Here is a 23,548-nt window from a genome sequence, read left to right as displayed (position 1 = left end):
AGAGTTACTGTGAAATTTACCCCGGCGAGAAACTGTGGAGGCTGAAGGGGCAATCAGCCAAACAAGTAGGCAGTTGGCAGAGTGGACGGGAGACGGGAGGGAGGCCACCATGGAGAGCTCGCCGCCGCCGCCGCCGCCGACCATCACCGTCCAGGTCAAGTTCGGCGGCCGCACGATCCCGGTGGAGGTCCCGGCCGCCGCCACCGCCGCCGACCTGAAGCGCCTCCTCCAGCCGCTCACCAACGTCCTCCCCCGCGGCCAGAGGCTCATCTGCAAAGGCACCCGATTCCCCCTCCCCCACCCAAACCCTTGACCTCCTCCTGACCGCCAATCTGCTTCCGATTATAGGTTTTGGATACTTATCGTTCTCTTGATGTGGTTGCAGGGAAAGTTCTGGCGGATGCCGCCAGCCTGAGCTCGATGCAGGTGGTGAACGGATCCAAGGTCATGCTCATGGCCTCGCAGGGGCTCCATCAGGGGGTAAATTAAATTAACCGCCTCATCTTTAGTGTTTTTAGCAATTAGCTCCTTTTGGAATGTGGTGAGGTACAGTTTGATTTGAGGGAGCCTTTTGTGGTTGCCGAAGTTGAATGACGATCAGAATTCGTTTTGTAGGTGCCTCCATATGTTAATTAGCTTGATTTTTTACTCCGATTCGACACCATTTCCTCTTAATATTGAGATTCGTGAACTGTGATGTTTGGGGTAAATGGCTGAATAGTTTGTAGTACTGTCATATCCTTGACCCAACCGCACCTCAAGGCAGGATTGCCTATATGCTTTGCCCGTTTGCCGCTTGCGCTAATGTTCTGTGGGACGTCTGCAACAGCCACTTTTCGCAACAAAAATATTTGCCATTTCACAATTGCTACAAGAAATCAAGGACAAGCTCAGTCTGTGGAAACATCGCATCAAATGCAGACATCGCAGCCATATCACCAGCTGGTTACTCGAGCTCAGCTGATCTATGCTGCATTGCTGCCCCAAATGGGAGTTTGCTGCAACAACATCAAGATGAATTATGCTGTAAAATTTGCTTTTATCTTTCTTTTTCCTGTTATATTTCTTTCTGCATTTTCTTCTCTTTCCTTTCTCCCTTTCTCTACTCCTTATTGTACTTGGTTTTTCCTTTTTTCTCTTCTTTCTTCTTTCTTCTTTTTCTTTTTTTTTCTCTTTTCTTGTACCCTCCCCTCTATTTCTCTGTACTCTTGACCTACCATTAATACAATGGTTATAAGGTAGAGTCTCTCTACCTTTTTGCTTAAAAAAAAACCTTATTGCAGTGCCAAAGCAGCGTGAGAAATCAATTTCTTGTCCAATTCATTGTATTGAGCTTACATGTGTTCCACTCTCCAACAGGACGGTCCCATCACTAAGAATAGTAGTGTTCCAGCACCAAGCACGAGAAGAGCCTCAAATGTGAAGGAAGCTCAAATACAAAAGTCGGATACAAATGTCAGTAAAATCCGACCTGAACGTTGGAAAGCAACTGGTATTATTGCATTGTCTGATTCCAGCTTGAAGGTAACTGATTCCAACTTTCTTACATTACTTTTAAACTAAGCAACTTAGCGTAGTTATGCTTTGAAGTTCATGAAACTTTCCATGTCTGCCTTTCTATCAAAAGCAAATTGAAGTGCCTGTGTCAAAACTGCCAATCGTTGGTAAGGAAAAACATGCACATCGCTAGAGTATTATTTGTATACTTTTGTAGTCACCACAGCCTGTAGAAAATACTATAATAGTCTTGAACATACTTTCTTTAATGCATCTGTTTGCAAAATGCTATTCATGAATCATGATTGGAAGACTGATTTATATGGCACAGGCGCACAGCCATTTGACTGCCGCTATCAACTGAATCAGGATTTTCAGTGCATACAAGGCATCTATTATTCATCACCACGTGATAAAGCAGGCCTTTTAGTTGTTCAGCATTCAAGAACTTCATTGATATTCCTTACTATCCATTATCTTTACCCTTTTGAATTAAGAGTCTTATTAGCTGTTTCTCACACTTTTGTTTGTTCAACACTTAGGGTGTGTTTGGTTGCCTGTATGAAGGGTGGCTCGCATCTCCTCAGCAAAATTCGCTGTGTTTGGTTGCCTGCATGGGCATGGGAGCCAGGCTCAGCTGATGCAAAAAGGACCGTTGGGCCAGGCTGAGGGGAAACGCAGGAATCGACCGTAGCTCCTCAGCCAGGCTAGGCTCATGCACACGCGGGGATGAGCGGGTGCAGCCGCGGGATGAGGGGGTGCAGGCAACGGGCAGGGGTCGAGCCATCTCGCAATCCCCTCCCCTCATTTGTTTCCTCAGCAATCGGTCGCCGTCGTCTCCATCAGTTTCCCTCCTCTTCAACGGCTTGAGCCCGGGCAGATCCAGGAGGAAGAAGGCTCGACGAGGGTATCCAGCCGTCTGGTGAGCTCGAGCTCGGCCATATCCAAGGAAGAAGAGGGCCAGATCCAGGAGGAAGAAGAGGGCAAGAGGAAGGAGGGCTCAACGAGGATACCCGGATCTGGTCGCTTGGAGGGCAACGTCGCCACCGCCGGCATCATCTTCCTCCTCTTCTCCTCGTTCTCGCCGGCGCTGTCTTCTTCGTTGGCTCCCAACTCCCTCCTTCAGGACCTGCGATGTTCCGGATCCAGTGGGCAGGGCGTCCGGAAGCAACAGATCCGGAGCCACAAACTCCGACGACAGCGACAGACGGGGCGCAAGGGGGAGGAGCGACGAGCGGCGGTCATGGGCTCTCAGCGTCAGCGGTCTCTGTCGACCAGCGATGGGGACGAAGGCTTCGAGGGCTTTCTCTTTTCTTTTTTTTTTCCTTCTTTTCTTCTTTTTCTCGCCGATTAAGCCCGTGATTAGGAACGTTTACTTGTTTTCTTTTTCTTGCCGATTAAGCACGTGATTAAGGAACGTGTACTGCTACTGCGTAATTTACCGTTTCGATCTTTTATTTTGTGAAAATTAATAATACAGTCCTGTCATGTTACAATTTATTGAGTTTCTATTTGTTCTACCTAATTAAATTTGATACTACATTTTGTTCAAATTTGAAAGATTATAGATTAGATAATATTTATGTATGGTTGGCTAATATCACCATCCAAATAAAGAGACAATTGAGTTCAAAGTACATGCATCCAACCAAACACAATCTTTTGCATACAAGTTTTTATATCCAACCAACCAAACAATATCTCATACGAGCCGGGCTCATCTAATACATACAACCAAACAACTCCTATTGCATCATTCTAACCAGGCTAAACCCAGCCTGGATGAGGCATACGAGCCAGGCTGAGTGCATTCGAGCAACCAAACACACCCTTAATTTCACTTTTGGTTGAATTTTTGGGCTTATACTGTGGTTGTCTTTTCGAGTAGGCAGTGCCTGAAGAAGTATGGGGCTGTGGTTCTTCTATTAGAGTACTGGATGTCAGTAACAACTGTATTGAAGCAATTCCACAAGAAATTGCTGCTCTGAGATCTTTACAGGTAATTGTTCTTCCCCAATATGTTGGTTGAGACATCTTCTTCATTCACAAGGAAATATAATTGAATGTATCATCCTTTCATCTTGTAGAAATTGATCCTGACTGCTAATGATATAGCTGATGGGAACATTTCCTGGGAAGGCCTAACATGTGTTCAAACATTAACAGTTTTATCTCTAAGCCAAAATCGGTAGGTCTGATTTTTCAACATCCTGTTTCATCATGCTATGAATATTTGTTTTGTTGCCAGTGGATATAAACAACCCTTTGTAATTTCCTTAAATAATCTTCTCTTTGTGCTCTCAATAATGAAAACCGCTAAGCTATAATTTTTTTTTCTCCAGACTCTTATATATGTTCTTAGATTCACCCACCTAATATTTCAAACTCCACTTAAACAGTTAGGCTCATACATTGAAAAGAAAAATGTAGCAATGCATAATATCTTAAGCTGGTTCTTTTTTGGGTTAATTAGATACATGCCATTAAAAATTCACCGGTTTTGAAATATACCATTACTATTTGCGTATTTGGAACGATGCCATTGATATTTGTTTGTAATTTCAGTGGTGCCACTAAGACACGTATTTTGCATGTATTGGACGAAAATGCCCTCATCTTCTACCTCTCTCCCTCTTCTCTCATCTTCAAGCTCTCTCTCCCCGCTGCTTCAACTCCGGCGCCGTCACCGCCGCTGCTGCTGCCGCTGCCGCGCCGTTGCTGCTCGATGCCGCTGCTGCTCGCCGCTCGCGCTGCTGCTCGCCGCCGCTCCGCATGCTGCTGCCGCCGCACCGCCGCTGCCGCTCACCGCTGCCGTTGCTCCGCCGCCGCTGCCGCTCGCCGCTCGCGCCGCTGCTGCCGTTGTTACTCGCCGCCGCTCCGCACGCTGCCGCCGCCGCTCCGCCGCTGCCGCTCGCCGCTCGCGCCATTGCTGCCGTTGCTGGTCGCCGCCTCTCCGCACGCTGCCGGCTCCGCCGCTGCCGCTCGCTCCGCCACTGCCGCTCGCTCCACCGCTGTTGCTCGCCGCTCGCTGCTGCCGCCGCTCCGCCGCCGCTGCCGCTGCTGCCGTTGCTGCCGCCGCTGCTCCGCCGCTGCCGCTCGCCGCTCGCTCCGACGCTGCCGCTGCTGCCGCTCGCTCCGCCGCCGCTTGCTCCGCCGCCGCCTGTTCTCTGAGCTGTGGAAGAAGGAGAGGGGAGAAAAAGAAGCAAAGAAGGGTAATTTGGTCCAAATTTTTTCGTAAATGGTAGGTAGTGGCATATCTTGAATATGTGTAAAATTGTAATGGCATGGTTCCAAATACGCGAATACTGATGGTATATTTCAAAACTGATAAATTTTTAATGGTATGTATCTAATTAACCCTTGTTTTTTCTTGAATAACTGGAAAGGCCTTGAGGTGCTCAGTTTATCTCAGTGGTTTATGTGGTGCAAATTGTTCTTGTATCCCTTAATTTTCCTGTCTTGTGCCAGCACCCGTGTCATGCTGGGCCAGCAATATCAAAGGTGCCAGGGCAACCTGTCCACGGTAGCAGATTATGGGCATGCTGGCAAGGCACAGTAGACCTTAGGTCTTTATCCATTAGGAAGTTTCATGTCCGCCATTATTGTTTAGAATTGAAGATGACGAGATGATATGTTCTAAATTTATAATTTTTCATGCAGGCTGGTCACTTTACCTTCAAGTTTGGGCTCAATAACTCATTTACGTGAACTTCGTATTGCAAATAACAGGCTTGAGAACTTACCTGTTGAAATAGGGTTACTGAAGCATCTTGAGATTCTGATAGCAAATAATAATAGGTACTGTGCTACTAGTGCTTAACTGAAGTGACTCATTGAAGTCTCATTTTTTTGCTATGCTTATAGCATAATTTACACTTTGTGCTAATGTGAAGAGTTACCTCAAGAGAGGATTTCTGTATATAATATAGTTGTTGATAGATTTTTCACAATCATGTGAGACTTTCAGCCTGTGAGCAGTTCCATTATAGAAAAACTTTTAAAGAAAATGTATTCTATCAAGCCAGAAAATATGTCTTTTCTTATACTTCTAATGAGAATTTACATGATTACTTTTGTTTTGAGAATTGAAAGGTATCCTGACTTCCACACTGCTACAATTTCACTTGTTGGCAGGATAACTTCATTGCCTTCATCTATAGGTGGTTGTGAATCTCTCAATGAGGTGTGTGCTTTATTTCTGTTTCAGTTTTCCTTCTAGTTCTAGGCCATACTGAGCACTTAGCTCTTCTGAGTTTCCATATGGCAATTTCTGGTTCATCAAAATTTTTAATTTCATTAGGTTGATTTGTCATCAAATCTTTTGGCTGAACTGCCAGAGGCTTTTGGAAACCTTCAACATCTCAAGGTATGTGCCTATGGGCCACACATGGAGAAATATATTCCTTAATAAAAGACTAAATCTGCATGCATACTTCTAAGCTATCTTGTTCCTAGCATTGAAACAAGATATTACTAGTGCCCTTGGTTCAAGATGGTACAACTACATGCTTACTCCCCCATTTTAAGGAAGTTTAAGTTGCATGTTCATAACCAATGAACATATAAAAATATTATTTCGCACAACAGTAATGCCACAACAAACCTGATATGTGAGTAGTCAGCGTGAAACATTCCATGCAATTTTGTGGTATCATGTAGCCTGCAGGTTCAGTTTGAACTTAATTTTTTATTTATTATCAGCATACGGTGGACAAAGTTTTGGCTTATGACTTGACAGTTGAGAGAGTCATGAGTATTTATCGTTCATTTGTTATACTCCCTCCGGTCAAAAATATTTTTGTCGGAATTTTAATTGTTTGACCAAACCTTGTCCTAAACAACAGATATTTTTGACTGGAGGGAGTATATGATTATTGCACCAGATCGTTATTAAACTATAGCATTACTAGCTAAACTTGGTCAAAAGATTTACTATCCTGCTGCTTCTAGTTGTTCACTGTATATTATTTATGTCAGAGCAGATGGTTATTTGTGCTTTCCTTTATGGTGATATTTTTTTTCCATTCAATATTTTTTCTTTTGTCTAGCATGGGTGTAATAATCAGTTACATTGTACTGTCATCAGTTTCTAATGTTCCTTTTTTCAAAATAACTTTATTCCATCAGGCTTTGAGTGTACGGAACAATGGTCTTACATCCCTACCTTCAGCTTTCTTCATAAAATGCTCGCAGCTCATTACACTTGATCTCCATGGCACTGAAATCACAAACGACGTTCTTCGGCAGGTATAAGTGACCTAAGTGACCCAAGGCTTCACAGTTATGTAGTGTTTGTTACTTTGTTATGGTCAGTACTCTACTGAATTAAGATAGCTACCAGCATATGCTTAAGACCTGGACAGTTCAGTAATCACTCTCTTAAATAGCCTATTGGTTTCACTTTTTGGGACGCCAAAGTTGATACCCACCACGTTAAATACATAATACATAATACCCACAACGTTGATCAAGTTATATAGTTCAGGGTAAACATGTGGTGAAAACCCCAACTTAGGTGACAACTCGTGTCCATCTACATGTGTGATTTATTTTGATGAATTTAGACGACTTTTTTGGCTTGGGTTTACACGAGTTTTCACCTAAGTTGGGATTTCCACCATATATTTACCTTTCCGTTGCGAAAAAGGCGGATAAGTCGTTTATTTGCTAGCGGTTGCTTTCATTGGTCCTGGCTCTGATGGAGACATTTCAACCTTGCCACTGCTAATGCCAGTTTTTACTTGTGGAAAACAGGTGGACGGTTGGGAGGAGTTTGACGAACGTCGAAGGAAGAAGCATCAAAAGCAGCTCGATTTCCGGGTGGGATCATCAGTTGTGTTCGATGAAGGTGCGGATGACGATTACAGGCGTTTATAAATAAAATCTCTCTTTGGATAAGATTGTGTATTTTATGTCTCCAGCTTAATCCGTTGTCGCAAGAATAACTTGTATACTTAAGAACAAATTAGGAGCTGATGTTGCTACTCACATCAATCCTAGATATGTACTTGTACTTCATCCTTTTTCAAAATCCCTTCTTTTTAGGGATTCTTTAAACTGTTTAGGGCATCAAGAGTGGAAAAACATTACTCCGTCCATTTCTATTTACTCGTGACTGTTGACCAATCCTGTTGTAACTTTGACCACTAATAAATTTTGAATGGTTTGAATTATGATGAACGGAAACTTACTGGATTCAGATTTGCTATTTCACTTGACAGATTTTTGGCTCCTATCTTTTTTTTTCCGTAGGATCTTGCATCAAGATTATGATATCATACTTACAGTTATACTTAGTTACAAAATATTTACACTCAGTTACATAACACTTAAAATCAGTTGCATAGCATTTACACTTAGTTACAATGCACCAAAATTAGATTTTTACAACATTTTTTTCCTCTAGATTTACGCTTTTTGACATGTTTATTTCATTTAAAAAGGGCTATATCAATTAGTTAAAAATTCCGTAAGATTCAAAACTATAAATCTATCGAAAGATTAATAGGTAGTCCCGGATACGGATACAACATAATGCCTTTTTTGTAAATATGGATAATATCACCCTATAAACATTCCATATTTTAATATGCTGTGCGGTCTCCCTCTCTGTTTTACGGTAAAGTAAATATGGATAATATCAGGTGCCAAGTGGAGTAGTATTAAGTGACGGAGGGAGCAGTAATCACTTGTAGACATTAGAGACTTTATACGTATATATATATTAGAAAAAATCCACGTTGCAACCTTGCAACGGTTGGAGGCTATTTTAATCTTATTATTGCTACTATTTAGTTAAGGTGAAATTTACTATGGAAATTCACTTAGTGATATATTTTCTAAGAAAATCATGAGATGCAATTAGTAGTCTAATGTTTTTTTTAAAGAAATTTCTTATACAACTCCTTTTGTATTTTAAAAAACGAACGAACTTAGAAATAGACTCAAATACAAATCTGTGTTTCCAAAAGCGAATAAACTTAAAAATAGACTAATACATGGGTGATTTACCAAAGTACCGATAAAAATATATTTAATTTTTATAATAGTAGAAATAGAGATAGAGATAGAGAAAAAGATAGAGACAGATTTATCATGTACTGTCACTCTACAGATAGAGTATTACCTCACTAAACATTACAAATTTATTATTATTTTATTATGTCACTATACAACTGTCACTCTACATACAAGCCAAAGCTATTCATTTTTTTTTATTCCAACACACCAACAATAATACTCCTATAACACTCCAGCTTATCGGAGAAGCACACGAAGGGGGAGAGAGCTCGGTCACGCGAAGCCGCCATTGACCCGGATGACCTGGCCGTTCACCCACGCCGCGGCGTCGCTGACGAGGAAGGCCACCACCGGCGCGACGTCCGTCGTCTCGGCGATCCGCCCCATCGACCTCTCCTCCACCTTCTTCACGAACGCCTCGTCCTTCCCCGCCATGAACAGCTCCGTCCTCACCGGCCCCGGCGCCACCACGTTCGCCGTCACCCCCTTCGCCGCCACCTCCTTCGCCATGATCCTCGTCATCGCCTCCACCGCGCCGTTCGTCGCCGTGTACGCCGCGTACCCGGGGAGGAGCGTGCCGAGGATGGACGACGAGAACGTCACGACGCGGCCCCCCGCCCCCGCCGGGAAGCGGTTCGCCGCCTCGCGGCACACCAGGAACGTGCCGCGCACGTTGACGGCGAGCATGGCGTCGAAGTCCTCCACGGCGGTGTCGGCCAGCGACGGGTACTTGGACTCCAGGAGGCCCGCGCAGGCGACGACGATGTGCGGCGGCGTGCCGAACGCCTCCTCCGTGCGGTCGAACAGCGCGCGCACCGCCGCCGGGTCGGACACGTCGGCGCGCACCGCCACGGCGCGCGGGAGGGCGGCGGCGCCGCGGGAGTTGAGGTCGGCGGCGAAGGCGTCGGCGTTGGCGGAGTTGGAGGCGTAGTTGACGACGACGCGGGCGCCGAGGGAGGCGAGGTGGGCGCACACCTCGCGGCCGATGCCGCGGGAGCCGCCGGTGACGAGCGCGACGCGGCCGTCGAGCGGGAGCGCGCTGGCTGCTGGCGCCGCCATGGCTTCACACGCACTCACTCGCTCGGGGTGTTGCTGCTTCGCGTGTTTGTTTGGGCGCGCGAGTAGGATTTTTTGGTGTGTTGAGGAGGTGCACGATGGGCAAGCTAGGGTCCTTTTTATAGACGACCAAAAGCTGTAAATGTGACGTACGCGGTGACACTGGGCTGGGTTGATTTTTACTGCTATTGTTATAGATGTGTTGTGAATTATCATGTTCATGATGCAGCCACAAAGGGCCACAGGGATGTAGTTTACTTGTGATCATATGAATTGCTATGTTCATGCAAAAGTAATTATTTAATTAGTATGATAAAATTAACATAACAGATAGACTATTGTACTAGTTGGCTTCAGCAATAGCTGTAAAATGATGTGGACATAATATAGCCAGCAGCCGACTACACTATTAATCTTGCTCTTATGGTAAGGAAAATAGCCCTCACTGTCACGATGACTTGGCTGAGTTCGTTTAGAGGAGATGAAACCGATCTCCTGCACACGAAAAACGGAGCAATGCATTAGCACGTGATTAATTAAGTATTAGCTACTTTTTTTTTAAAAAAAATGATCAATATGATTTATTTTTTCAATATGATCAATATGGGCAAGGGTCTTTTTTATAGACGACCAAAAGCTGTAAATGTGACGTACGCGGTGACACTGGGCTTGGGTTGAATTTTACTGCTATTATGGAAAGGAAAATAGTTTTTTTCCCACCTGCCCTCACTGTCTCGGTGAGTGGTGAGTGGTGACTTCTTCTTTTGACCAACTTCTCCAGGAGTCCAGGTTCTTAGCCCCCGGCGCTTCCCTGTTTAATCCGTTATTTGTTAGTAACAAAAAATTACTTCCTCAGTTTTATATTATAAGTTGTTGGACCTTTTGTTTAAATTTTATTAAGTTTAATCAAGTTTATGAAAAATATTAGCAACATCTAAAATATAAAATTATTTTATTAAATTTAACGTTAAATATATTTTTATAATACATTTATTTTGTGTTAGAAATACTATTATATTTATTTTATAATTTTGTTCAAAAAGTTTGACTAAGAAAAAAAGTCAAACGACTAATAATATAAAACGGATGGAGTAATACATAGGTATATCTTCTATATAAGTACGTGGTCTTAGTGATTAAAAATAAATATTGTAAAATAAATTATGATAACAAATCACAAATTATGTTTAAAATTAAGTTTTACATTTTAAATTTTATAGCTTATAAGTATGAAAACGATGATAGCAGCTCATCTTCTCTGATCACTGATCGGCATCAAGGGACAACCAGACAAGCGCGGTTGCTGTGGTTGTTTAATCGATACGTGGCGCCGTCATACATAGTAGGATAACTATAGTGGCGGCTAAGCAATGATATTATGTTTTTGTCTCAAAAGTATGGAGATGTGACGGACAACTAGGCTATGACTTTTAACTAGGTTGGATATAGTGACGAAGAATACGTACTCATTTGAAAGCAGCTATAATAGCAGACTATAAGCTAACTATAAATAAATTTTAAAAAAAATAAAAGAGAAGAGATAAGAACAGTGTGCTACATATTTGTGGGACCGGACATTAATAGTGTAGTATATGTTTATAGGTAACTATTATATGAATTTGCTATCAAATAGACTATAGATGATTTGGAGCTAGTAGTGGACTGTACTATTACTTGCTCCGATAAGAACAAATGAACGCAACACATAATATATTTATATTGTAATTATATAAAATAGTATAATATTATAATTAACAACTTAAGGCATAAATCATATGAGTAATCACCACACATGAATTAAGCGAGTTTGTCTTGTAATGGTCTTAACATCGTTGTCAACCCGGCATTACACTAGCGACCGGAACTCTCTAAACCTAAGAACAAATTAATACTCAAATTCTAATTACGAGCAACCGCGTGGCTAGATAAAGGTACCATCACTAATTGCTAAATATTTATTCTGAAATTCCAAATATTGATTTTTTTAAAACTAGACAAACATAAAATAAATGAATATTTTATATATCTAAAAAAATTATCTATAACTTTCGTGTTTGGAGAACAATTTAACTAGGGACTACTTTTGGATTACCCTTGCAGCAAAGAACATCAATTTGAAATGGATTTCATGGAATTCCCCAATTTCCTCCTTTTTCCTTGCTCTCTTCTTCCTTGTCTTCTAAATTACATTGTTGAAAATGTAAAAGTTTATCGCATGAGACTATCACAATTATGAGGTTGCTGTGCAACACATTTCTTATGACAAAACTTATGTTTATAATAAAAAATGTATTTATTTTATTTATTAAAAATTCATAAAAAATAAGGAGCATTCAGATAAAGATAGGGCACTTAATGCTCACGACAATATTTTATGGATGCTCCTTATTTTTTATGAATGCATTGTCCTATTAAAATTTCAATTTATTGTATTTATTTTATTAAAAATTTATGTTAAAATTTTATGCACTAATAATTTAGTCTCATTAGTACTTAAAAAAATTAATTGTTTTTCAAGCTTATATTCAAATCTACATCGTAAAGGGCATAAAAGATATTTGCAATCAAACTTAATAGTGAAATGAAGGAAAATGTAACGACAAATGTATGGAAAGATCAAGATGAAATTTCAGAGGAATAAAAAGGATCAGGTAAATTTCAGGATATAAAAGGAACTGAACAAGTTTTCAAGGGTATATATAGAATTTACTACTATAATTCTAATCCCATTACGGCACATGGGCATGGCAATTCTAATCCCGTTTAAATACATAGGCATGGCACTAGTATAGTTCAAAATGGTGGCTTATATTGTTTTTTTTCTCCTATCCTACTACCCTAGCTTCATTTATCAGGACATTTAATAATTTGCCACTTCTAATATGCGGCATTTTACAATATAAGTGTATGATACGTGGGTTCTTATATAGTTATATGTATATGACATATAGATCCAATAACAAACACGTGTAAGTATCAAATAGTTAAATATATCTTGTTGGGATTGACGTTGAATCCTATGTATCTAAAGTTGGTCCCCACTAATTAAGTACGATTAGTGCTATTCTCTATGCTCAAAGCCTGCCCCATCATCTAAATTAGTGAGCCCTTCGATCTATTCCATATACACGTTCTCAGGCATTCGATTCCTCCAACATCTGGTCAATCTAGAGCCACAGGATTGACTCCCTGCGTTTGCCCTACGAAGGAAGAAAGCACGGAGCCCACCTTCTACATCCGCAATTATTCTTCGTCGTTGCATAGAGTATACGTCGCTTTGTCATGCTGATATTCTGCATTTTGCTCGATCATGCAGCTTGCCCTTAAGTTGATCAATAGTAGACCAAATAACCTTATACATAAGTGTGCCATGTCCAGAAATTCGTTGGTGCAAAAGTGCATATATTTTCATACAACTGTGCACATATATCTAAAACAAAATTATATTTAGCAAATGTCCACAGCAACGCGCGGGTAGCATCTAGTTAAGATAACTTTTGTTGCAAAATGACATAATGTTGCTTCCTGACAAAATGACATAACATATGGGGTAAATCTATAGATAGAAACCTGGTACCCTACCCTGAAGAAATACATTTTTAACAGCACATTATCTTATCATAGAAGTAATATTGCATGAAGAATGGTGTAGTGTGTTTTCACCTTGCAAATGTAGTCATCTCAATTCCTTTCTTACTGTCCAACGTAAACTCAAGTAAACATGGCTATTTTTATTCAAGCTGAGCTGACCCTAACCTGGGCCTCACTCTCCAGTCTCCTAATTTCTAGTTTTTAATCTCCTTTCTTTCTTTTTGCCACGCAATTGTACTAATACCTACCAGAATGATTGAGCACAAAGCATAATTACATACATTGAAACATTCATCATTTTGTTCACTTCAAGTCAGAATAGGCCACATTGTTTGACATGACATGAGCGCCGGTAGTTGGTTCCTCTATCTCTGTACACATGTGTTGTATTGTTGTATGCTGTCAGGAGTCAAGTAGATGGTGCCCAACGTTGCGATCATCAGTGCAGTAGGCAGCAGTAGTAAGTTTGTTAATCCCCAAGGACAGGAACTATTGCGGATTTCAGTTCAATGTGCGAAACACGAACTGCACCGATCAGTCGTTCTGGGAGCTCCTCATATGTATTTCCCTACAAACAGTGTTCAGTTTTGCCAATTATTAGACATTGCACCAACAAAATTTTTTAAACTTAAAACAACTACTTTGAAGCCATAACTGCCTACCTGGACAAGAAAAGCCATGTCAACAACTAGTGTCGTGATCACACCACACACTAGCCCCAAGACTCCATTTGCAACCGTAGATGAACCGATGTCCACATCTATCTGCACCATAAAGCATTCCTTATTTCTTAGCTAAAAGGAAACATCAGCCACAAAAGATATCTCTTTTTCACAAAGACATGGCAAATTCGCATTTCCATATTTTGTAATAAAAAGGGTACCAAAAAGTGAGTCAGATTGAATAATTACTTCTAAATAATTTGGACCACGGATATAGGTAATGTCAACTGCTTTTCCCAGCAGACAAGGTGTGCTGCCAACACTTTGACGGACAATCCATGAGCCCTGAAATTTAAAATTACAAAACATCATGGGAATTAATGAGGATGAAGTATTATAGTTGTCATACTAGAGCATTTCTTTATACATTACTTTGCATAACCTCACAGATCATTTTTAAAGCATGACAGACAGAGAGCACCTTACCTTGGGGACAGATGGAATCAACTTAAACCTACTATTGCGGAATTCATCATCACCATCAACGAAGCGTTGCAATAAGGAGTTCGGTATCAGTTTCTTCGTAACAAAATAGAATACCATACTATAGTTAGTTGTGCCAGGAACCTGCAACAGCAAACTTATGACATCAAAAACTATATTGGAAATGCAGGAGCAGTATGCGATATCATCCATCTTTGCTCGTTCACCAGAATGGCAAAAACGATGGTACATAGCACTGTTGTTTTAGCACAACAGCTAGCGAGAAATAAGGAGCACGATTGTAGGTGTATTGTTGACGAGTGTTACTGTACACCAAAGAAAAGAGTTAACACTAGCTCCCTAAGGACTAAACTTAAAAATGACATTTTCTTCTCCTCAAATTAACATCTGTTTGCATAATTGTTCCATTTCTATGTTAGGTAAAAAAATGTATGTGACAGTGCGGGAGGGAGGGCCACGTAGCCATCAGTCCTATACCCACAGGGGACTGATAGAAGAAACCTAGTATTTGCCAACTTCACAAGACAACGATGCTTCTGTTACTCTACAGCGAAGTGAAAAGGAGTGTATATGTGTAGACAAAGGAAAATTAGGGAGCCAAGAAAGTATGTTCAAAGTTTTGGGAGCCAAGTGACACAAATGAGCAAGTATATATTTCATTTTGCTGTGGAAGCATATAATTTTGTTAAGGAATGCCTAGGGGAATACTTACTTGTAGATTTACTGCCAATGCAAAAAGGCCCTTCTCAGCAGCAACCTAGTAGAAGGATCAACTTAGCAGGTTGAGGTTAACCGCATAAAACACAATATAGGATAGCTCAACATAAATATAAATAGGGAAAAAAATCTGTAATAGGAAATATCAACTATATACGCAAAAGAGGAGAAAATAAAGTGAAGAAATAAAACAAAACTTGAAGTATAGGATTAAACATGTTATACGCGTAAAAGACAATGCTATGGTGACTCAACTTACAACCCTAACACTCAATAAACAGAACACAACTCATTCAAGGCATCATCTTATGTTATAAATGATAATCAAGAAATTGCACTATAGTCATAGCAACAATTCAGTTTTGCATACACATGGTGAGCTCTCCATTGAACAAAAACTAGAAGGTGGCACTATTTATTTACATTATTACAGATTCACTAATATATAAGGACAGAAATGTGACTCACTTGTACTGCACAGCCTTTTCTTCTAGCAACATGATCCATTCGTTTCACATCTTTAAACCAGTCAACAGCAACAAGCTTCATAAGAGGCTTTCCAGCAGGAATCTATGAATAAATAGTTAAACAAAACAAATAAGAGAGCCTGCAAAGCAGCCAAAAAGATTCCACAGTATTCCTAGGGAAGATTACAACCTTGCTTTTATCATATATAAAAGTCTTGCTTCGCACTCTGAAGTTATTTCCATCAGACATTCTCCAGCAATCACGAGTGTTGTCGCGATCATCCCGGCGTAAATTTCCAGAAAATCCAGAAACATCAATCTGATCTGAATCCTCCTCATCCAGCACTACAGTTAATGAAGACTATATCATATGCAAACTAGACTCCTATCATGTTCTAAAAGTCTCGAGGAAAATGGAATCACAATGTACCTGGCAGTTTAACAGGTGCATCATGGCCATGAGTTGATGTCTGCACAGTATACATAATCTTACTTAGAATTTAAGGTGTGAGTAAATTGGAAACACTATGAGTAATTCATCAACCTCTTGCTCAGATTCAGGTATTTGATCTTCATCTTCATCAGATTCCTCATCAAGCATTGTAGATTGTCTACTTTGGTCCATTTGAAGGCCGGTTTGCATAGTATTATCTTGTGTTGTTCTCCCTTTCTTAGAAGAAACAGGCGGAGCCATATTGGCCATAACAGGAATCCTAGGAAGTATTAGATTTTCATCACTTTGTGAAAACCATTCCCTGAGCCCTGTCAGTAGGAAAAAGAAGGTGCATCGCAACTTTGTAAGTAATAGAGGGACTGTAATTTTTGTAAGTAATAGAGCACAGCACAACCACCCAACTCATGTAATATCAACCTTAGTCAACTTAAAGGAAAATTCTACGATTTGACACTGACAAGCGCTCGATTCAACAAAATGCCATCAACAAGTACAGTTCTACAATACGGTTGAATGGTCATGGACGAGACTTTTTTGAAAAAACCGTCTCCCAAGCTTGTATCACGCATTCACACTTAATCGTTCATGGAGTAGTAATTAGCAAGCATATACAGCAGTTACAACTCTCTTATGACAAAATAAGGGCCATACATGTCAGATATGGCCCTGGTGGAAAGCAGACTGCCACACGATGCAAAATGGGAAGAGTTTTGTCCAAATTCTACCGTGGATCTGCAATGGACAGATGTCACCTATGGTGGTATTAGCCTTGTAGATCATTTGCTTCTGGCAGGTTCAGAAGAGAACATGCTGCTTCAAACAACATCCCCAACACTAGTCATTTTGTAAGGTAACATAATCTATTGCAAGCAACATCATTTCATGCACCCAGGGCAGAAACTTGTTAACTTATCCAACATTATATGGACTACTGGTTACTTGCAATGGATTAACGCTGAATTTATGGCAAGCAACTTCATGCACCCAGGACATATACCTGTTAAGTCATCCAACATTTTTTGTAGTCCTAGTTACTTGCAATGGATTATCGCTGAACTAGCTAACATGACCAAATATGTATGGGCATTACCCAAGCTAGCACCCTATGATGCTAAGACAATTAGATCCTGATCTAATCAAACCAATCCACATAGATTAGTTAAAACTTAAAACCCTGAACCGTGCACCAGACAAAACAAGAATTCCCTTTCAGTTGCATTATTAAGGGATTTGAGGAGGAAATTGATTGGCTATCTGAAAGAAAGAAAAAAGTTCATTGGCTATCTGGAAAAGGATGATCACAAGGTTATTCCAGAACCAAGAATTTACCGGCAACACTGTTTAGCATATGAAGAAGACAATGCTGCTGAAAAGAAGGTAAGTAACCAACTCCCCAACCCTTTAAATCTATCTGCATGAGATGCTGTACTTGAGTTCGGATTCTTCCATTACGGGATTTCAGAGGAGAAATATTAAAACCACCACCTACAAATATATAAAAGAGAACAGGGATTAAGAAAAGGAAATATTGTACCTACAGTACGTTAGTATATTAATAAAATACAGATGGTGTGCTATAGTGAACTCCAAAGAGCAATTTCCTTACTCTCTATTTGTGCCCTCACAAATCCTGGTTGTGGACCACAGTTTGGGTGCTCTCTGGATTGAAATAGCACAACTGCAAATGGCAAGTGGAAAAACAAATTAGTACACATCCATGGCTTGACATCTGTGCAAAAGCCCAAGAATACCAACCATAGCTCCCATCATCATTACGTCGCCAATATCGTACATAACAAAGATCACGAGGCCAAACAAACCTGGAAAGATATCAATCAAATCCATGTTATATCCCATATTATGAAAATAACCGCAAAGTTCACCAATAATGAGATAAATTTTTAATGGTAAAATATGATTGGACTACTTTACCATTAATTTTCACTGTCCAGAATCATTATAAAATAAAGATTAATGCAGAATAATAAGACAATGCCAAGTAGTCCAAGTTCCGCTGAACTGTATTTTAATGAATAGATGCTAGTAAATTAAAATAATTAGCATAGATGATTGTTTCTAACTATCAGCTGCACAACAGAGATAAGGCAGGAAACATCTGTCATGAATATAAGTGTAACAAATTTGCTTGTGAATCACAAAATGAAGTGTGCACTGACTTCACCCTTGTGGAACACCAAAAGGAAGTAGAGAATGTTTCCAACAAGAAGGGAAAACATACATTGAGAACCAATCCAGCTGTAGCCTATGGTACAGAATTGCAGTGTGACCATCTACCTCCTCCACTAGACTACCATACTGGAAGCTGCAGTCCCACCTGGGAAAAAAAAGAAAAAAAAACATAAGGATATTTTTGCAAAGAGAAATGCAGTACACAAATTGGACTTGATTTGTTGAATGTTGAAAGAAAAGAAAATATACTCATAACGGGTGGTATCCATGCTCATCACAAGTTGAAATATAGCCTCACAGGATGCCTCAACAACACCAACAGCCTTCATGGCTCTGCTACAGCTTCTTGCCTGCCAAAATTACACAAAGCATCAAGCAACAAAAGAATGTAGCCAAATATTCAAACTACCTGTTCATACCTATAATTATGAACAACTTACAAGGTAATCAACATCTTGGAGTTCCTCAAAAATGCGGAGGCCTGAAGCCATATTTAAATTAACAACACATTAAATTATCAAATGAGAATCCCAATTACATAAGAGAAACAGGGTAAATGACATAATATAAGTACTTGCCATTTTGGCATCTGACAAGGCGCCAATGTCTTCTAGAGAAAACATGATCAGGACTTCCCTGATTTGATATTCCCAAATCATTTTCACGGGTCCAATCATATAACGATTCTGGAGGACCTACAAATGACAACAATAGAACAATTTCCCAGTTTGAACTTTGAACTAGAAAAAAAAATGATGCAAGGAAGAAGACAAGTCATGCACAACACCATCTCACAGACCATTTCCAATCGTCGTTCTTCGCATTAATGATCGTTGATTGTCCTCTTCTTCTTCCTCCTCTTCATGGCTGTACCTGACAGAACATAATAAGGGGACATGTCAGTTTGATAAAAAAATAATAATCACAACAGGCTATACTTGAACAAATGAAACAAAGTTACACATAAGCATCAGTCGATGTGACTAATATGTATAACAAACCTGAAAACTTCAAATATATTTTTTATAATGGAGCTACAAAAAGCTCAAATGTTTGATGTCTAGCAAAACAATTAAGGCAGTTTATATGGTTTCAAGATCAGGTTGCTGTTCTTTCTTCAACCACGATAAAACTATATGTTTGAACTTTACAATGCCAAAAACTATTGGGAAAACTAAATGCTAGAAGATTCAAGACATTGTTCCTTCTTTTTGTTGTTTAACACAAATAAACTGATCAAATTACATGGTGCAATCTCATAAGACACCACATAAATTCCGTAATTGTCTAACTGATTCCTCACTCCAGTATGATTTTTTTATTTTAAAGAAGGCTACCCTGTCAAAGCATGTAGTAGAAACGCTAGCATCATCTCTCACAATAAGATATAAAAGATGCATGCCAAATATTGGTAACTTGGAAATCGGGAACTAAGATTATCGATACATATGTTCTCAGCAGAAATAGATACCAATACATGCTTTGTTGTTGGTGAAGCGCTCAACAGTCAACATGGAAGTTTAACAGCAGAAAGTAGAAAAGATAATGTAGGGGTACAATAGAAGAAACTAAGATAAGAAAAAAAGACTAGAAGAGTACTGATAAGATATGCATGTAATAGGCAAAAGAAACATGTTAGTCATCCACTTACAGACTTTCATGATCAGAGAAAGAAGATTTCCTTCCATTTTCTAAGCTCACTTTTTGTTGCGATGAGCTGTGGGCTAGATTACCATCAGACGCCACCACTCCTTGTTGCTGCATTAATTCAAAAGAATCAATGTGTGGTAAAGAGTATCTAATTAAGAAATAGTAGTGAAAGGATGTGGGAAAAAGTTCTTCATCGATCCAAAATCAGCATTACACACTAGTCTGAAAATAGGTGTCTAAGTGCCAAAAGTAAGTGTGTTGTGTGTTTGTTTGCATGTGCTTGGTGCTTCCATGAAGGAGCAACGATGAAGTCAATTAACTAAAACAGAGATGTAGGTAAGAATCAAAGTACGCCGGGTGAACCTGATCAATGACCATCTCAATTTTTTCCTTCCAAATTAAAGCCTCCTGGATATTGAATGCAGCCATCTGGTACAAGTTATGCAAGACTGAATGAGGAACATTAGATTATTTAGAAAGTAAGATGCAAGGCCCTCTCTCCATGCCAAAAAAGGGGAATACCTGGCCAAAACAAAATGGTACTTAATAAAGAAAAGTGGATTATATTGTTGGTATACTAAACACACTAAAAAAGGCAAAGCATGTCTTCTGTTTGTTTGTGCTGGAAAAAGAAACATTAGATTTTCCACCTCTTTTATTTTTCTTTTCCAACGTAAAGGAAATTCCTCCCTATGTGAATATCATATGAGAGAGACAGACCAAATAGAAGTTACTATATGACATATGTGCAAATGCAGTGGAAGTAAAAAAACAAAAACTATGATTATTATGCTTGGTGCAATGAGTAAGGGATGAATGAGGGAAATATTAACCGTGATGCGCTGGTGCTTCTCCCTTTTGTTGTAAACGCACAAAACATAAAGCATCTGCAAGACGAAAAATGAAAGCAAAGAAAATCAATGGAATGGAATGCAAAGGCTACAGTGAGGATTAGGAATCAAGAGCACGGAAGAGAAGAGATGTACATGGCCATGGTGCATCTTGAGGCCCCGGTCCTCAACCCTGCAGTTGCCGTCGATGTGAAGGGACTTAATGGGGAGCTTGGGCATCTTGTGCTGGGGCTTGCGTTTGTAGTAGGACAGCAGCCGGGTCTCCAGCACGAAGTAGCGCATGTGGATGAATGACCGCCCAATTTTGCGGCGACCATACCTGACCATCCACCCCTCATATACTACGGATGACGAAGACGACGACATCCCTCACCCCCGCTTCCAATACAACAATGCTGCAATCGCAATGAAGCAATTGCATAGGTCAATTATGCAATCAGTGTACCGAAAAACTAACCTGAACAACTGAATTCGATCCAACTAGTCCTTGTTAAGCACAACATTTACTTCACAGCATCATAGCATCCTCTTCCAGATTACCAAAGTGTCAGGACACATACCAACTACTAACGTTTAACACCCATCTACCCCGCAGCATCACACAAGTAAATTAATACGAGGAGATTGCCCAAACTAGCACAACCGAAACCAGCATCCCGAACAACCCCTCAAGCACATGATAACGATCCACCAAACACCTTAGAGAGCAAAAGAAATCAATCCACACCTTTCAGACCAGCAGCGAACGGAGGGAGGGGGGCGGTCGCCGCCGCCTTTCGTTGGGGCCGACGACGAGTCACCGTGGCGCGGGCCTACCTACCAGGACAGCAGCGCGGCAGGTCCCCGAGACGGGCGGCGGCTCGGCTGCGACGCCTCAGAGCGTCCAGATCTGGGGCCCCCGCTGCGTCGGTGGCGGCGGCGGCGGCGGTGGCGGCCACGTCGAGGCCGCGCGGCGCAGCGACGAGGTGGGTTGGGGGGGTGGAGAGAGAGTGGGCAAGTCCAACCCGGAAAGAGGCGGAGAGGAGACGAGACGAGACGAGGACGAGGAGAAGCACGTGCCACCTGCCTCTCTCTCTGCTGTGCTCCGGCTTCCGGCGGAAGCCGCGGCCGAAAAGGTGGAGACGTTGCGGGGTCACGGACATGTGGGGCCCACGACGACAGTGGGCTGTGTGCGCGAGGCAGCGGAGGAGACCGGCAACTGCCATATGCGCACCGGCAACGACACGGCGCCAGGTGGCCAGTGTTGCTGGGCTGGTAAGATGGGCTCCGCGGATAAGTCCACTTGACATTCCTCAACTTTACGTCAAGTTTGTATAACGTCCCTAACCCCTATACAAGATATCTTTACCCATCGAATGTTCAGAACCATACAAAATAGGTCTCATGACAGTCAGAAAGAAGAGAATTAAAAAAAAACATGTGAAGGCCACATGTAAGTGGCACATCCACAGGAAGATTTCGTTGCCTCACGCCGGCGCTCCTCCTACTCACCCACGCAGAGGCGCCCTCTAGCCGCCCGCGGCACCCCCATTTCTCCCACCTCATCGTCCGCACCGACCACTACACCTCGTTCCACGCCAGCCACTCCCCGTTCAAGCAGCCCATCACTGAGAACCTCCACTACGGTGTCATCAACCTCAACAAAGCTGTCTATCCCCTTGTCGCACGAGGTCGTCGCTTGGATCAAGCGCCTCCTCCTTGTCGAGAAGACCAACCACAGCGGGACCCTTGACCCCCAAGGTCACTGGCAACCTCATCATCTTGTGTCGACCGCGCCACTCGCCTCGTCAAGTGCAGAGATGGTGACTGCAGATTTTGACTTTTTGAGTTAGTCAAATCTTGAAGTTTCTTCAGAATTTAATCGATGATGCCTTCAAAGCAAAGGATGATCCCTTGAGAGCACGATCAGATGCAGCTACATTAGGAAAATCATTGCTGATGAACAACCCGTACATACCCATCCCAAAATCAGCATGACTATTCTAGCGAGCTACTCCTTCATCCCATAAAAACCAATATAATACTAGATGTGACACATCCTATGAATACGAATCATCCAGTTCTAGCCTTTTAGGTTTTTTATAAGTACACATTTGCCCTCAAAGCAGCAGTTTTAGTTGGCCGTTTCAAAGCAGCGAGATACATATCTGCCATCAAATCCGGAATTTTTTTTGAAATAATACGATTTTAATGGAAAATTGCAAAAATATAGGTCAGTCAGGTGAAATCACAAATTTAGCACCATGGTTTGACAGGGGTACCTGTTCAATAGGCCACTGCCGAGCATTGCGCAACCCTGTTCATGTACTTTTTTATTTTTTTAAGTGGTCCTGTCAAACTGCGGTTGTTCGACAGGTACCCACGGTTGTTCAATAGAATGCTAAACTTACGATTTCGTCTCACCGACCTATATTTTTACGATTTTCCATTAAAATCACATTATTTCTAAAAACAATTCCTCAAATCAACAGCAAGGAGTACGTCTGTGTGGCGCGCTTCCACGCGACCACATTGCCCGTGGCAATGCCAGACACCGCCCACGTCGCACGCGCATTCGAGGCGCCAGGCCTGCTAGAGTCCGTCGTGGATTTTAGGAAAAAGTACACCGAAGGTCCCTCAATTTGTCATCGAATTACAAAATCGTCCCTCAACCACAAAACCAGATATATGACATTCCTTAACTTACAAAACCGTTCACTTTAGGTCCTTCGGTGGTTTTGACCCCAGTTTGATCCGATGTGGCTGCTGAATCAGCGTGGGACCCTTGTGGGCCCCACATATCAGGGTGACCACGTCACCACTCTCCCTCTCTTTCCCCTGTTCTCTCTCTTCCTCTCTCATGTGTTCCAGTTTCCCCTGGCGTGGATGGCGGCAGAATCTTCAACGCAG

At 41.4% G+C, this 23,548-nt stretch overlaps 3 protein-coding genes across 3 annotated transcripts; 1 reads left to right on the top strand and 2 right to left on the bottom strand.

Moving 5' to 3' along the window:
- The first annotated feature begins 43 nt into the window (after positions 1-43).
- Positions 44-7,691, top strand: LOC4348792 (plant intracellular Ras-group-related LRR protein 8-like). Its single transcript, NM_001423054.1, has 10 exons — positions 44-278; positions 386-480; positions 1,360-1,524; positions 3,386-3,496; positions 3,585-3,685; positions 5,158-5,295; positions 5,632-5,680; positions 5,798-5,863; positions 6,625-6,744; positions 7,252-7,691. The coding sequence occupies exons 1-10, from the start codon at positions 110-112 to the stop codon at positions 7,372-7,374; spliced, it is 1,137 nt and encodes a 378-aa protein (NP_001409983.1). The 5' UTR covers positions 44-109; the 3' UTR covers positions 7,375-7,691.
- Positions 7,692-8,617: 926 nt separating this feature from the next.
- LOC4348791 (NADPH-dependent aldehyde reductase-like protein, chloroplastic) lies at positions 8,618-9,662 on the bottom strand. The gene has a single exon (NM_001423055.1). It carries the CDS (start codon positions 9,574-9,576, stop codon positions 8,791-8,793), a length of 786 nt encoding a protein of 261 aa, NP_001409984.1. The 5' UTR covers positions 9,577-9,662; the 3' UTR covers positions 8,618-8,790.
- A 3,617-nt stretch (positions 9,663-13,279) lies between these two features.
- Positions 13,280-21,745, bottom strand: LOC9267624 (protein ENHANCED DISEASE RESISTANCE 2). The gene is made up of 22 exons (XM_015759172.3): positions 21,387-21,745; positions 20,795-21,054; positions 20,642-20,695; positions 20,172-20,237; positions 19,810-19,916; positions 18,958-19,031; positions 18,737-18,853; positions 18,599-18,639; positions 18,408-18,508; positions 18,208-18,303; positions 17,724-17,788; positions 17,575-17,646; positions 17,298-17,453; positions 16,059-16,276; positions 15,945-15,984; positions 15,705-15,859; positions 15,516-15,617; positions 15,043-15,087; positions 14,313-14,453; positions 14,076-14,171; positions 13,827-13,928; positions 13,280-13,732 (listed from the first exon to the last, which is right to left on the bottom strand). The coding sequence occupies exons 2-22, from the start codon at positions 21,023-21,025 to the stop codon at positions 13,634-13,636; spliced, it is 2,178 nt and encodes a 725-aa protein (XP_015614658.1). The 5' UTR covers positions 21,026-21,054; positions 21,387-21,745; the 3' UTR covers positions 13,280-13,633.
- Between the last annotated feature and the right edge of the window lie 1,803 nt (positions 21,746-23,548).

Source organism: Oryza sativa, chromosome 10 (assembly GCF_034140825.1).
Source record: "Oryza sativa Japonica Group chromosome 10, ASM3414082v1".
Lineage (NCBI taxonomy): Eukaryota > Viridiplantae > Streptophyta > Magnoliopsida > Poales > Poaceae > Oryza > Oryza sativa.
This window is presented reverse-complemented; position numbering and strand designations above follow the sequence as displayed.

Coding starts and splice junctions, on each gene's coding strand:
- LOC4348792 (NM_001423054.1), top strand. CDS start 110: ATGGAGAGCTCGCCGCCGCCGCCGCCGCCGACCATCACCGTCCAGGTC. Junction 3,686..5,157: donor TTATCTCTAAGCCAAAATCG/GTAGGTCTGATT, acceptor TTTTTCATGCAG/GCTGGTCACTTTACCTTCAA. Junction 6,745..7,251: donor CAAACGACGTTCTTCGGCAG/GTATAAGTGACC, acceptor TGTGGAAAACAG/GTGGACGGTTGGGAGGAGTT.
- LOC4348791 (NM_001423055.1), bottom strand. CDS start 9,576: ATGGCGGCGCCAGCAGCCAGCGCGCTCCCGCTCGACGGCCGCGTCGCG.
- LOC9267624 (XM_015759172.3), bottom strand. CDS start 21,025: ATGTCGTCGTCTTCGTCATCCGTAGTATATGAGGGGTGGATGGTCAGG. Junction 18,304..18,407: donor ATGGATACCACCCGTTATGA/GTATATTTTCTT, acceptor TTTTTTTCCCAG/GTGGGACTGCAGCTTCCAGT. Junction 15,618..15,704: donor TTATATATGATAAAAGCAAG/GTTGTAATCTTC, acceptor ATTTATTCATAG/ATTCCTGCTGGAAAGCCTCT.